The sequence below is a fragment of the Centrocercus urophasianus genome, unplaced genomic scaffold (assembly GCF_019232065.1).
Source record: "Centrocercus urophasianus isolate 14NV4802_14NV808 unplaced genomic scaffold, USGS_Curo_1.0 seq_3, whole genome shotgun sequence".
In the NCBI taxonomy this organism is placed as follows: domain Eukaryota; kingdom Metazoa; phylum Chordata; class Aves; order Galliformes; family Phasianidae; genus Centrocercus; species Centrocercus urophasianus.
This window is the reverse complement of record NW_024884866.1, coordinates 903782-919258: the sequence shown is the minus strand read 5'-3', so window position 1 is coordinate 919258 and position 15477 is coordinate 903782. Positions and strand designations below refer to the sequence as shown.

The 15477-nt window shown below is 38.5% G+C and overlaps 2 protein-coding genes across 6 annotated transcripts in view; both read left to right on the top strand.

Moving 5' to 3' along the window:
* Window positions 1–12481, top strand: part of ARFIP1 (ADP ribosylation factor interacting protein 1) — a 38597-nt gene extending 26116 nt beyond the window's left edge. For all 5 annotated transcript variants that reach the window (XM_042828378.1, XM_042828376.1, XM_042828374.1 and 2 more), the window contains 3 exons: window positions 1748–1905; window positions 5027–5201; window positions 10888–12481. In XM_042828378.1, coding sequence (XP_042684312.1) covers window positions 1748–1905; window positions 5027–5201; window positions 10888–11043 — 489 coding nt within the window. In that variant the 3' untranslated portion in view covers window positions 11044–12481. The remainder of the gene's footprint in view (window positions 1–1747; window positions 1906–5026; window positions 5202–10887) is intronic.
* A 2915-nt stretch (window positions 12482–15396) lies between these two features.
* The window catches only part of FHDC1 (FH2 domain containing 1), a 33232-nt gene continuing 33151 nt past the window's right edge, over window positions 15397–15477 (top strand). The window contains exon 1 of the mRNA XM_042828464.1: window positions 15397–15449. The gene's annotated coding sequence lies outside the window, so the exon portion shown is untranslated. The remainder of the gene's footprint in view (window positions 15450–15477) is intronic.

Genomic DNA, 15477 nt, shown 5'->3' with positions numbered 1-15477 from the left:
ATAAGATCTTAATATGGTATCTACAGAGGCATTACTTCAATATGTTTTGCTGTTTCTCTTTTGGGTACAAAGATAACTCCTGGTTCCAGGCTCATATGCCTCTAATTATATAGAGTGGTGAATTCCAATTGTAATTGACCTGTGCATAGAGCATGAACTGAGTATAAACTCCCATACAGAAAGGATTTCCTGCCTTTCATAAGAGGTGTCTGCAGAGGTCATGGACAAAACTCAAGTTTTATATGAAACTACGAACCAGTAAAAAGACAGTTTTGGTGACTAGCACGTTTTAATATGGTACACCACTGCAGTCCCATCCTTCTTACCCTCCTGCTTTGAACTGGCGGTTTTGCTCATTTGTGCCTGCAGTAATCTGGGTCACGGGACCACCTGGAAGGCTAATTGTGGTCTTGCCTGGAGGAGGGAAAGATAGCACTAAATACTGCCAGAGGGGCAGTCCTACTTCTGCTTTTGTCTTTGCCTGTATGCTCATGTTGCTATCTAGTTAGCAATGTCAGAACAAAAGCAGCTGAAAAATATTTTTCTCTATTTCAACAGCATCTGTAGTGATTTGGCTGCCTACACATAAGCAGTGTCTAAAAGAAAGGAGATGGTAATATTCTAGCAGCATTTGCAGGCCCTTAGCTCATGAAAATTTGCCTTAAGTTCTCTCTATTTTCTCCATTAAACTGCTTGTTTCCACTGCATCTCGTTTTCTCTTTTTCTAGAGGCTTCTTCCCTTACCCTTGTCCATTAGCCTTTCTGTCATGAAGTCATTCATGTTTACATGAAATACCATTTGGCTTCAGCGTCTCATCTAGACAGATGAAAAGAAAATGGGAGAGTACAGCACTTCTGACTCAGCTATTGGCAGGGTGCAAGGCTAAAAAGACCGATTTCCAAATATGTTCGTAGTGTTTTATAATCCTTACAACCAGAAATTGTACTGTTTCATGAGAACTCCCATCTGCAGAATATGAAGATGCCATATGGATGACATAAATAATTGGACTTATTTGGCATCCATGCATTAGGAAAATTGTTGCAGCCTTGGTCAGTGCTTATGCTGCTGTAAAAAAAAAAAAAAAAAAAAAAAAAAAAGGCATTAAGAATCACATATCCAAATGTGACCAAAATGCCTTGGAAATAATTTCTCCCTGATTGCTTTGAAGTTTGTAGCTAATGTACATTTTTACTTGTGAACTGTTATAATGCTCAGCTTTTTTGGTCATTTACAGCCTATTGAAACATGGTAAGACTTTCTAAATTCAGTGCTTTTTTCCGGAACGTGTCAAGAGTAAAAATTACAGGCTAATTAATGCTGTGTGCCCTTATGAGTTATTTTACTGTATTTAATGTAATGGTATTCCTGTTGGTATTAAAGAGTTACCAAGGCAATCACATGAGAGATGATGGATTAAAATAGTGCTGAATGACAATGTGAAAGTTACATCAGCATTTTTAAATAGCATGTAAGATTTCAGAGTTGAAGGAAAAAATCATTCTGAAATAGCATTTAACATCGTATGGTATCAAAACTGTAAATAGTACTTCACTGATGTTAGAGAGATTTCATAAAAACTGTAAACTGAATATTCTATTGAAATCTTGCATGTTTAATTGTAACTGTATCCTAACAGAAGTGGCAGAATTTGTATGTCTGTGTTTTTGTCTTTTATATAGTTGCTGATGAATGTTATGATTTGAAATGATGTGCAGTTTTGTTTTCTCTGCTCTCTGTTTATAGGAGGAGTTTGGCTACAATGCAGATACGCAGAAACTTCTAGCTAAAAATGGAGAGACTCTTCTCGGGGCTATTAACTTTTTTATTGCCAGTGTGAATACATTGGTGAATAAAACAATTGAGGATACATTATTGACTGTGAAACAATATGAAAGTGCCAGGTAGTTATTCTATGTCTAGCTATTTTCATTATAAATTAATATTCAGGGAAAAAAAAAAACTTTCTATCAGTTTAGTTCTTGTATTTGAGCAACTAACCTGTTAGCTGTAAGCCTTGTCATAATAACACAGTTCACATGTAACTGGGTTTTAACATTAGCCACCTCATTACATGTCTTCAAGTGTTTTGTAAATGTACTGTTGTAGGCGTAATTTTATTTCATAGCTTTATTTCTCTGACAAGTTAGTAGCTATTATTTCCCTGTCTGCTAGCTTAAGATGATTTTCTACACCAAATAACGTTTCAAGGTGAACCATTATATATCTAGCTATATTTTAATTAGTGAAAATCGTCTTTGAATGAAAGACAATTTATACTGAGCTTCTTTTGATGCCCAGTGCATGTAATTAACACTTCAGTTTTCATGTAGAAGTTGCAAGTTTGGTCTAGAAAGGGGAAAACAAAGAGGCATTTCTTAATGTGCAAATAATATATAGCCATCTATAATGGGTTTCCTGTCCTGGAGTTTACTTTACTCTGGATGTAGTGCGGAACTTTAAGCCAGTCTTCCTTCTGTGTGGTTGGAGTTGTGGTCTTTATTGATGCTTTGTTCTTGTCTGACTTTCAGGTTCATTAAAGAGTATATGTCTGTCTTATAATTTGCTGAAAGGTGTAGTTAATGCACCCTTATTTTTGCTATTTTTAAGTCAAAATTCCTGGTTTCTTGAGTTCTGAAGGTTTTTTCCTGCCTTTTTTCATTGCTGAAATTCTGATGCTAAAGCATTTTTATAAGCAAAGTAGCAAGTCATTGCTTTGATATTTAGTTTAACTTTCAAATGGCCTGAAAAGTATAATTAGCCTCAACGTGAAGAACTAAACTGAAATAAAAATCCATCCACACATTTGAGTCTTTTTCTTGAAACGTTATATAAAGTAAACTTATGGTTGGTCTTGTCAGTTATTCTGAACGTATGGTTCTTCCCTCCTAAAATACCTTTGTGATTTTTTCTTTTCATTCATTAAAGAAAGTGTTTTGTTGCTTTGACAAAGCAAATATATGTTTATATATAACCAGTCTTGACAGTGAGAGAATAGTTCACATTTATTTCTGTGCCTCGTCTTTCCTTTCTCCACTTGGACTTCAGTACTCATCAGTTTCCCACTCTTCTGTGAGTTCTTCATTCATCTGTTTCCTTTTTGGAACTAATTCCTAAATTCTTGAAATAATGAGAATCGGGAAAAGCGCTGTGAATTCTATAATTACTGTTACCTCAGATAATATGTATTCTTTTGGAGTGCTTGTGCCACCAGCCCCAAAGTCGTTTGTATTAACAGTTCTTAGTTCTGTTACTTCCAGTTTCAGAAATATCTATGTGAGAGAGAGTATTAAAGCCAGAAATAGATTTATTTGTTCCTTTAAAATTGGCATCCATCACATGTTGATACAGAACATTCCATTATTTTAAAACTAAAAGAAAACTATGGGAGGAAGAGCCCTGCTTTGGGCAGGGCTGTGCATGACCCTGACTGATTTCTGGCTATTGTCAGTTGCTGTACCTGGTCAAGTGCTCCATGGCACTGAAGGCACTGTACAAAGGAGCAGTACTGTACAGCAGGACAAGGGGAACGAAAAAAGAGAAAGCTTGTTACTGTGTTTGTTTCATCTATCTGTACTAATGTTTTAAAATATAAAACTAGCTTATCTGGCAAGGATCCATTGTTCAGTGGGCTTTTATGTAACAATGGAAAGCAGAAGAGAAATTCACTGATATCCTTACACTAATAATATTCCACAGGAGCTTTTCCCACCTAAAAATACTTTATACTGATGAATAGAAAACTTAACATGAAATAATTTTGTTAATGGAAATGTACTCAGTGTTTCTAAAGACAGTGCCAGATAGAATAAAATACAACTTCAGAGTATTCTAAAGACTATTTTGATATTTTTTTTTCATTAAAACAAGAGAAAAGGTATGACTGTGTATGTCTTTGTGTGATCTAACTAATGTCATTGTACCAGCTAACATGGAAGGATATCAAGGAGGCTTAGTTTTTAGTTGTGTTTTTTCTTTTTTTTGTTTTAGATAGTAATATATGAAGACTAGATGGGTCAATTAAAAAGTTATCAAGCAAGTGCCCGTGCATAACATGAGTTCCATTTTCACTAGCAGTGCCTAGGACAGAATTTCTTATTTAGTGCTTTTTATTGTTGGCACATGTTTACTTTTTAATTACTGTTGACTTGGGTAGATAAATTAGGAAATGCTTTGTCTTATTTACAAGCTGGTTATAACCATTGATTGCAGAATTAGCTTAAGTGTTTACTTGAGTAACTTAAGTGTTTATTGTTGAGACTCAGCTCCCTCAGTGGCTGTGTTGGTCCAGTGTGTCTGATTTCCTACGTAAATTAGATGGACCATCAGGAGGGTATAAATAAAATGTTTTCTTTCAGCTTTTCTGTTAGGGCAGGCAAATTCCAAGACAGTTCTGGGATAGTGACTGTAATTGGAACGTTTTAAAATCTTTGTGACACAGTTAGTGAGCCATTGCTCGCTTAAAGGAGATGTCCAGCTCTTAGTGCTTCGCTTGCTCTTGCTGAAAACTCTTATGACAAAAGACCAGTTCTGACTAGATAACTGAGTTAATAAGCAGAGATGTTCCAGGAAAGAACCTGATCACTGAGGCCAGCACATAGCAGGAACAGGCTGTCCAAGGAGGGCACCTGTCTCTGGAGGTGTTTAGGATCAGACTGTAGGGGCACTGGACAACCTGATCTAGTACTTGATCTAGTGGCTGGCAACTTTCTTGCATCAGGGGAGTAGGAAGTTGATGGTCCTTGAGGTCTCAAACCATTATATGATTTCATGAAAACAAAAGGTTGGAAGCATGTGGGTGAGACAGGAGCAGAAGGGCAAGGGTATTTGTTGAGGCTTTTTTATATGATGTACATAAGAGTGTTGTTTTTTCTTCCTCCTATTTATCTAGAAAATTGACAAGTTTCATCACTGTTTTCTGTACTTGACTGCTTTGTTAATTTGCTATTGTAATTGGCCCTATATGTGAAGTCTGTTTTGAGGCACTTAGCCTTTAGATTTTTTCCTACCCCTCTTTCTTCTCAGGATTGAATATGATGCTTATCGAACAGACCTGGAAGAACTGAATCTTGGCCCTCGTGATGCAAGCACTCTACCAAAGATTGAGCAATCACAACAGATGTTTCAAGTGCATAAAGAGAAATATGACAAAATGCGTAATGATGTATCTATCAAATTGAAATTTCTGGAAGAAAATAAGGTAAGCTACACCTTCTTCTAGTGTTGTATTACCTTTTGTCCTGGAAGTCTGCTTTGCTAAAAATGCTTTACCTATTTCATCTTAAAATACATTTTAATCTAGAAGTAGAGCAAGCCAAGAAAATAAACTTAATTTTCAGAATTAAGTAGAATTACCGGTGGATAATACAGTTTTAGAGGAGACAACTTTAAAAGCCCTTAATTAAGTTACTGCAATTACAGATGACAAATCTTATGGCAGTAAGTTTTTGGTTGATATGAGAGGCTTAATAGGTATTGACATGGAAGGAAAAATGTAATATCTAATCAATAAAGGCATATAACCCCTGATTTAAGATTACAGTAATATTTACGTCTAATAGTGCTGTCCTGGGGGATATGCATCACGAAATTAAAAAGAGCTGTGAAGAGGTTTCTTCAAAATGAAATTTACTGTAATAAAAAAAAAAAAAAAAAAACCCTGAATTGAAAATTGCAGCTTTCTGTAGTTAATGCCCTTACAGTTTCCTAATTCTAAACTTTTGAACTGTAGGCGTGAAGTTTTTGTCCCCAGAGGTGTTCATTCAAGCTGTGCCATTTCATCTCTGCCCTCCTAATGACAGGACTCTTACCCCCCCTCTTATTCTGCTTGCCAGACAAAAATACAGTTGTCAAACAGGGCACACTGTTAAACTGTGCTTTCTTTGGTAACGGTGTCCTTCTAAATTGTTTCTAATTAAATTTTTAAAAAGATGTTCTTTTGATATCTGAATTTTGTTCATTAATTAGATTGTTTAGGAAACACCAGTGAAGCTAGCTTCTTAGTGACGTTCTTGAGTTAAGATCAAGCATCCTGTTAACAGTTGCAGCCTATAAATTTCGTTTCTGTAAGACTGTTTTTTCCTTCCTACTGCTTCCCCTCCGTCCCTTCCCCCCCTTGCTTATCCCTCCCTCCCACCCAAAAAAAAAAAAGTGCAGAAGGGACTGTCACATGCTTAAACCTTTTTATCACTGGTTAACTCTTCTTTGTTTTGATATTGGAGATGTCAAAATATTTTCTAACGGGAGCATGTAACCTTGTTCCCAAATAAGACATAGGACTTTCAAATATTGGCTTATATATTTCTTTACTAAGAGTTTTACTGAAGTAAATTTCCTTTTGCTGTTTTCTACTTACTTTGTAGTATTTTATATAATATAAGTTGTATAGGTTTAACCTTAATTCTAAATCTGTGAGGTGTTTTTTTTTTTCTAGCTTGCATCCATTTCTGGGTTTTTGTTCTTCTGTTGCCCAAAATGTTTCCTAGGATTCAGTGGGAGGCAGTGGTTACCGAAGTGATATGTGTTTCTTCCCAGTCTGACATCTTAATTCCTTTGTCCATTACCAGTCATCTTTTGTCAATATCAATGTAGTGAAGCTCCTGTTAGACCTCATACTGATCCTTCAGCTAGTATTAGTGAATAGAAATGCCCAACTGATAACCATAATACCCATTATAGACACTATTTCTAATTTTTAGGCATATATGAAGTATATGTGACTGCTCTTAAGGTGATTACTTTTTATGTTGTAAGGATTATTAAATAGTATCATAGAATCACTCAGGTTGGAAAAAACCTCCAAGATCTTTGAGTCCAAGCACGACCTAACAATTAACTTGTATAATCAGTAAGTATTAAGTCTAACAGAAACGAACATCTAATTCTTATAATCAGAGATGTTCTACTTCTTCCAAAAGTATGTGATGGCAATTGCTATAATGCCTCATAATTTAAATACCTATAAATACAGCATGTGCCTGACTGGAAGGAGGAGGAGAAAGAGCCTGATAGGTATAGTTGCATATGTATTTGTAATACAGCTGCTTCAGCTGGTGGTGTGGTGCACTCACTTTTTAGGAGATGGCTTACACTGAAGACTATATAGGATGCAGAACTCCCAAAGGAGAGAGCAATTTTAATATTGCTGAGCTCTTACAGTGGTCCCAGCGAGGGAATTAGTGGTTATTCTGATACAACATCCCTAGTAACGTGGACTTCCCGATTATTTTGTGTGATCATCCATAGGCCCAAATTTAATTACTGCCCACTTAATAGAATGAGAGGTCAAAATAAAGGAAGATCTGGCATACAAAATACTGTTTTATTTGGGCTTTCACGAAGTACTTCATTTGTAGGCTGTTTTGGAAAACCCACCACATTGCAGGTTTATTAAACCAACTCAAATATAGTTATTTGAGTAGCTACATCAAACAAGGCATGGCATTACCAGACTTATGTTACAATATACTGGAATGTGCAAATCTCTAGTCATTATTATTAATACATTTTGTAAAGGCTCTGAATCAAGAGGTAAGTTGATATTTGTTCAGTAAGAATGGTATGATAGCAGTGTAAGTTTTCTGTTGCTGATTTTAAAGCCTTTGGAGTCTTCTATATGCTGATAAAGGATTTAGGACAGTAGAGTCTCAAGCTTAGCAGCCTATTTTTCTTTTCTTTTTTTTTTTTTTTTTTTTTTAACCTTTTGTGCTACAGAAAATAATGCGTTGAGAGGGAAGCATGTATGGAGGGCAGAAGACAATATTTTTACAACTTTAAATGTTTAGAATATCCAGGGGTGAAAACTCAATTCCAGCCTACATTATCTTGCATACAAAATGTAAAAGTTGCATCTTCTTAGACTACATCTATTTTTGTTTATCCACAAAGTTCAGTTTTACTTTGAGTCTTAAGTTTGCCAGGTGTATTATGGAGTGCTTACTCAGCTTTTAATTAGGAATAAATATGCATATAGTTTATTAAGAGGGAACAACAACTTAGATGAATTTCGACTGAAAAGTCACGATGGCTTTTGGACAGACACGTTAAGCACACATTGGAACCTGTATTCTAGCAACTGGAATTGTTCCCTGGAATGGATGCTACAACTTAGTGCTTAACACTTGTCCTTTAGTGCTGCAGTCTAGCAGCGACTTGTAGACTTGGAAGAAAGTGGTCTATTCCTCCTGTCTATGCCTCTTCCCTAGCTGTGCTTTCTCTGTGTTTACAAAAGTGTTTTTGCAGCTGTGCATAGATAGAGCTTAAAGCAAATACATTGTTGTCTGGTTAATTTTAATCTAGATCTGCTCCCTAATCCAACTGACTGCACAACTGCCTGAACGTTTTGCCAATGCAGGGCTAAGGAGAAAAATAGTGTGAACGTAGGAATTGGTGGGTGATTATGGAAATAGAGAAGACTGAAATTTTTTCAGGGAAATCTGGCCAGACTTGAACTTGGATTCTCGTATTCTAGTTCTCAGCTATGATTTCAGATTTTGTTTCAGAGGACATGAGGTGATCTGATATATTAGAGGTTCCTCTCTTGTCTCAGCTGACTGCTGCTTCATTGTAGAGCTTAAAGGAGAGGAGTTGGATATATACTTCTTAGTAGTGTGGCAGGATTTGCTTCTGTTTGGTTTGTTGGTATTTGTTGGGGGTTTTTTTGTTTGTTTTTAGAAATTTAGTGGAGATGCCACAGCTATTTTTTAAATTCATTTAGTAATCAGCTTCTGAAGAAGCAAGGAAGGAGCAGTAACATCTTGAGTGAGGGGTCTGGAGCACAGGCCTTATGAGGAGCGGTTAAGGGAGCTGGGATTGTTCAGTCTGGAGGACAGGCTCAGGTGAGACCTTATTGCTCTCTGTCATTACCTGAAGGGAGGTTGTAGTGAGAGAAGAGGCTGATCCCCAGCTCATGTAACTAGTGATAGGACTAGAGGGAATGGCCTTAACTTGTGCAAGGAGAGATTCACGCTGAACATTAGGAAATGCTGTTTTTCCTGAAAGAGTGGTCAGGTGCTGGAACGGGCTGCCCAGGAAGGTGGTGCAGTCACCAACCCTGGAGGTGTTCAAGGAACCTTTAGACTCTGTGTTGAGGGACATGATCCAGTGAGAATGTGGTGTAGGTGGATGGTTGAACTGGATGATCTTGTAGGTTTTTCCGACCTTGATGTTCTGTGAAGAGCATGCATAGCATTTTTTACTTCAACATTTTTCTTGAATGAAGGCAATAAACTAAATCGCATGAATCTCAAAAGAGCATGTTAGTTCAATAACCTGTAAAAGCACGGTCAACTGGTAGTCATAGACTAAACCAGACCCAGGGACAGTTTTACATCCCATCGTAATAGGAGTAGACTGTCCCTTTTGGACTGTGCTGATGTCTTCATCCCTTTGGGCTCAGTCAACCCCTCCGTTTCTTTGTTCTCTTCCATGTTGGCAAACTGGATGAAGTTTCCTGTAGGCTGGAAATGGGCCCAGGGTCACCAGCTGAAGTAGTGGGGTTCTTTGATGCAAGAGTAGGGCTGTGCTGGGCTGAGAATACATGGTAGGAAAAAAAGAACGAGTTTTGGCTACAGGGAAAAGCTGGGAAGATGCCTTTTCATCGTACTAGTCATTATTCATGTCTTTGAGGTTCTATACTGAAAATGTTCACAATTGTTTGACTTAGACTTGATCAGCTAGCTTGATGTTGTAGACTAGATAAGAAGTGAAACAGAGACGTCCTCCAGCTGCTCTTGTGCTCTTCTGCCTGCACTGTTCTTGCTGTGAGGAGCTTTGTGTTTCACAACTACTTTACACGTGTTACAATCAAAACAGTGACCAAGTGCTGCAAATCCTGCATTACCAGAGGTGGGCAAGAAGAAGTATTGTTGGGAAAGAGCATCAGTTGCTTTTGATTTAAGTGTACAAGAGCTAGAAAATACACTTCTTTGTATGAGGGGCGAATGAACTGTATATTTAAATGTGTTTATCAAGTGCTGTGCTTGGCTTGCAGGTAAGTATATTGAGCAGTAGCGTGGCATCTACTTTCAAAGAAGCAAGTATTCATAATCAATTATTTGGTAGGTGATAGCATCATCTGTTTAGTGAATTGCTTTCAGTCCATGTGTGGAGGCTGCTCTGAAAGCAGTGCCTCCTATTTTATTCTGTTAGCTCAGGGTGTCAGAGGCTGATGTTGGTGGTATGCAATTGAAGGTGAACCTTCCTGCCACTATCCCATTACATGCTGTTGCTGTGAGACAGATGGCAGCAGAGGGGCAGTCTGACAAAATGGTATCTGACAAAGAAATGCATATGGTACAAAGATGTGGCATTGAATTCCTGCGTGTGGAAAAAATGACACTCACTGAAATTCATTGACACTTGCTGAACATCCATGGAAATCAGACAGTGGATGTGAGCACAGTGAGGCGGTGGGTGGTGCGTTTTAGCAGTGGTGACAGCAACATGGAAGTCAAGCTGTGTTCCGGACAGTCATGCTGATTTTTATGAGTGCAGCATGCAGACTCTCGTTCATTGCTGTTGAAAATGCATTGCTAGTGGTGGTGACCATGTTGAAAAAATTTTTTGTAGCTGAGAATTTGCTCTGTTAAACAATGTTATTGTGCTCTTTGTATCTGTTGTAGTTTCCATGGAAATAAATAGGAGACAATACTCAGAGCCATGCATGTATGTTGAGTTGCTATTGACTGTTAAGTGTGCTTTATGAAAATACTGGATCACTTTAATGTTACAGAATTTTGTATTTGCGTTTTGTATATCTATTTTGAAACTCGCACTGAATCTTGTATGAAGTCTGAGCATCTCAAACAAGCCTATTTTGTTGTAATGGACATACGACAGACAGTGTCTGAATGTTCATCTTAACGAATGTCTGCCCTTGTCTGCAGGTGAAGGTCTTGCACAATCAGCTTGTCCTGTTCCACAATGCTATTGCAGCATACTTCGCTGGGAATCAAAAGCAGCTTGAACAGACACTTAAACAGTTTCACATCAAATTGAAAACTCCTGGAGCAGATGCTCCATCCTGGCTTGAAGAACAGTAATGAGAGAAGAGGACCCAATGTTAACCTAAAATCTTTAATAAGAATTAAGGGTTGGGGTTGGAGGACTGTTATAGTGATTCTTGCACAGAGAGCTTTAATTTTTTTTTTTCCCTTTTATGACATTGTAAAACTGAATTTGTTGGGAAAATGGGTAACTTTAAGGTAACTAAACATAATTTCTATCATTTCAAATACAGAGCACTCGTTTTGTACGTGAAGGCTGGTGATTACTTCTGTAGCTGGGATGGGGGGAGAGGGAGGGAGGGGAAAAAAAAAAACTATATGGATTTGCACTGACAAATTATGTTTGTGATTTCTGGTCATTTTGGTGGCTAGTCAGAATATTTCCAAATGGAGATTTACATGATTTGTACCAACATCTGGTATTTTATAGACAAATAGAGAAAACATCTTTAATAATTTTCATATGACTTTTAAAAAGGAGAGAGTTAAAAGAATATTTTGCAAATTAATAATATGAGGCTTGTATGCAGTACATGCGTGTAAGGCAGCAGTAGCGGTTGGCTCTGACTAGTACAATTGTAGCAGATGCCTTTTTAAAAGATGTACCTTTCCATTGTAGAGATAAAAAAAAAAAAAAAAAAAAAAACACTAAAGCAAGAATCACTGGCAGTCTGAGGCTTCTAAGCACACATCTTTGCTTTGCACCAAGTGGTTTGCTGAGTGAAGCCAACCATACGATGTACTAATCTCATTTAGAATCTTACTTTATGGGAAAAGAAAAAACAACCATACTAGCCTTAAATCACAGGTATGTGCCTTTTTATAAGATATTTTCAACCAGTGTACATGATGCAAAAACCCTTTTCATGTAAACAGTTTGTCGGTTCCCAGCATGGGAAAGGAGACTATAAATGCTGTTTATTTGTACTTAGAACAAGTAAAAGCTTTAGTTGACCTTCATGGGCAGTTAGAATTTTGAGTGAGGAGATTGGGCCAGTATGATTTTTCTGTTTAATTGAAAAGCATACTTCAGTAATGAGAGCAGTGTGGAGGATACTTCTTTTTAATTTCTCCGTCTGTAGTGTAGTCAAATGTAAAATTCTGTCAGTTTTATCATATCCATTTTAAATTCAGTTTATTGGAGTCCTCATTTGCACATGTTACGTTGCTTTGTGTTCTATGAAGTAAAACTGAAATACTTCAGATATGTTATTTACAACTGTGTGGATTGTATGATTTATGTACTGTATGTTCAAATGCCTTTCAGCTGACATTCTTAAAGTTTTCAGTGCTTAACAGAATTGTAATGTAACGGTAAATCAAACTTTTTAATCATTCCTCATTAAATTCTTGGCCTGACAGTCTTCTTTATGTTTTGATTCTGTCAGAATCTCTTGTAATAGTTAGTTTACATTCCCCAGAACGTATATCCGATGTGAATTTTGTATTCATATTAAAGATGTTTGCAGCCAAACTTCTTTGACTTGTGATGGTTAAGAGCGCAACCCAGCTTCTGCAGCATGAGTTCTATATTTGAGTTACCAGAAATTATTGGGTAGGGATGTATGCCAGTAGTAGGTTATAACAGCAATATTGTTCTTCTATTACAGAATGGTTTAATAGCATGCAAGTTGAAGTTGAATGCAAACTCAAGGAAACAAATCCTTCAGTATTCTTGATTTTATTTAAACTTATAGAGATAACTTCATCGTATTTTACAGCTTGAATGAAGTGCTGGTTTCCGGTTTTCTCTGAATCTTGGCGTGTATATGGTGTGATGGTACAAGCGAGAAGTTAACTGCATGATTGTGCAGCTCAGATGGAAAGTGCAGATAGCAGCATCAGTGATTAATGCAAACATAGTGATTACAATTGAAATATCAGCCCTTAGAAAGGGCTGTGGGAAAGACATACATAGGAGATATACAGGGATCATGTGCTTTGGGTTTCTTTGAAAGAGTAACGGTGGCTTAGAACTGCTGGAGTCTCTTCACCTGGAAGAAAAGGTTTGAAAAGAGAAATTACTCACAAAATTGGTGTACTGTTTAATAGCAGAGATAACAAAGAATGATTTCCATTTTGCTCAGTAAAGCAATTTTTGATTGCCTCAGAGAGGAAAATCTTGTGTTCAGCTGGTGGATAAGGTACTAGCAACTTCCTTTTATAGTATGTGAATGGAGGTGAAGAAAGTTCAAATATATTATTTTGTATGAATTGTACAAACTGATTTTCTACTCTAATGTGCAAGTAAGATGCTCTTTAGCATACTTCATGCTTTGTCAAGCCCTTACAAAGACCTCTGACTGCAAAATGTATCTATAGCTGTGTTTAAAGAGAAGTCTATGCAAGCAGAGCTCAGTAACACTATCATTAAAGTAACAGCTTGATTCTGATCTTTTTAACAGATTCTCCCAACAATTTTATCTCTGTTCTGTCTCTGCTTCAAAAAATGATCAAAGCAATATAAAAACAAGGCTAAACATCCCCCTCACCTTTTCTGTTTTGAACTGAACTGGAGGCATGTTCAGTATGTCTTCTCTGCTTCTCTGCCCCAGCTCTTTATTGTGGTGTTAGAACAATGATAAAGTATCATTATTCAGCATTCCATATCTGCAATTACCTTCAGATTTTTGTCTGGTTGTCTTTTTCATGCTGCGTACTTGATAAGGAGGTTGTACTAGTCACTGTTTTCTTCATTAGTTGTTAATCTTTTCATGTTTTGTGATCACCCTTACCCTAAATTTATCCTGCTACTGGGAGGAAAGTTTTGTGAAATTGGTTTCTTTTTTTTTTCTGTGATATGCACAGAGGTGACTTGCCTGTTTTACTTTTCTCTGTTCATCTTGTTGCTTGTCTTTGTAGGTGTAGATCACAGCTGCCATTGTGGCTGTGATAACATCTCTGAAGTGCAGGAATCTGACAGACAGAATAAACCTGAAACAAACAAACGTTCTGTTGGGGCTTCTTACTGTTCATGGCAGTGTAAATGCATTGGCTCAGTCAGGAACAGTTCTGCTGTCAGCGGTGTGCTCCCAGTTAATGGTACTCGACAAATGGTATGTCCTACTGTGCTAATTAAAATAATAATTACACACCTTACTGCCTTTTAAAGAATATTGAAGGTTGTAAATTCAAGTACTTGGGAATTAAATAGGACTAAAAACAAGCGTTGCCTGTTCAGTCTTGATTTGCCTTTCTTACCTATATGTATGCATCATGCTGGTTTTATGTGATAGGGGTAATTAATTGCAGGGCTTTGTTGCAAGAGGTTAACTTATCATGGTCGTTAATTTTGAAACCAAATAGAATATGGTTTCAATGCATCTGAAGTGTGGCAATTGGCTTTCTCTCCTGCTTTTGTCCAGGCACAGTGGGATTGAGGGCTTGTAGTGAAGGTAACTACCTCATTTGTTCAGTGTTCTTACAGCTTGATCACAAGCTGTTCTTACAGTTTAATCACAAAATTCATCTTGAGCCTACAGCATTAGAAGTTCTTCATGATCTGGAAAAAGCACAGGACTTACACAAGACTTTTTCTCCTCTAATGAAAAAGCAATGCGCTAACGTACCTTGAGAACTGTCTTGAGTATTCTATTCAACAGGTAATTTTAAAATATTGACACTGGGACTTCTGTTTGGAGAGTGCCAGCCCATCTCAACGCTATCTGTTTTAGGGAGGTGTGTTTGGTGCTTATTATAGGTGGGGCTCTTTGCTTTACCTGTTATTAAAGTTGCCCAATGCTTCCTACTGTGAAGACCTGTTCTCGGCTGCTTGTGCCTCTGAATTTTAGCCATGTGGGCAGAACTTTTGCAGGCTCTGTGTTCACATTTTTCTTGGGGAGGATTTTAAACTTAATTTGCTAACGTTGTGTTTCAAAAGCTGGAGGAAAATATCCGACAGGATGGAGGAAAGTTTAGGATTTAACTTCATATCTGGCCAAGCTCCTAATGCCCTGCGGGCGAAGCCTTGAGCTCCCGAGGAAGGTCAGTGCTGGTTCCGAGCGGAGTAGCAGCTCACCCTGCCACAGGGGGGCTGGGCTTCGTGTCGGAAAGCTGCGAGGGGCCTGCAGGGGCGAAGGCAGCTCTCACGTGCCTCCTCCTACCGCCATGGGCGGCAGCAGCGCTCAAGAAGGACGGTACAGCTGCACTGGATGTGCTTTTGTCCTCCCGCCGCTCCCGGCTCCGCTCCCCGTCCCTGCCGGGGCTCCTACGCGCCCCGCAGCCCGGCGCTTCCTGCCCGTGCGCGGATGGCAGCGGCTCCCCAGCGGTCCTCGCTTCCCCTCAGCCCGGCGGGATGCGGCGCCCCGGTCGCTCTGTCACCTGCCGCGGCCCCGCCCGCGCCGCGCGTGCGCGTAACCCCGCCCGCTGCCCTCGGCTGCGCTCCGGCGGCGCGATGCGAGGAGACGGCGGCGGGGCCGGCTGCGTGGTGCCGCCCGGCGGAGGTGAGCGGGCCGGGGCCGCGCGGCGGGG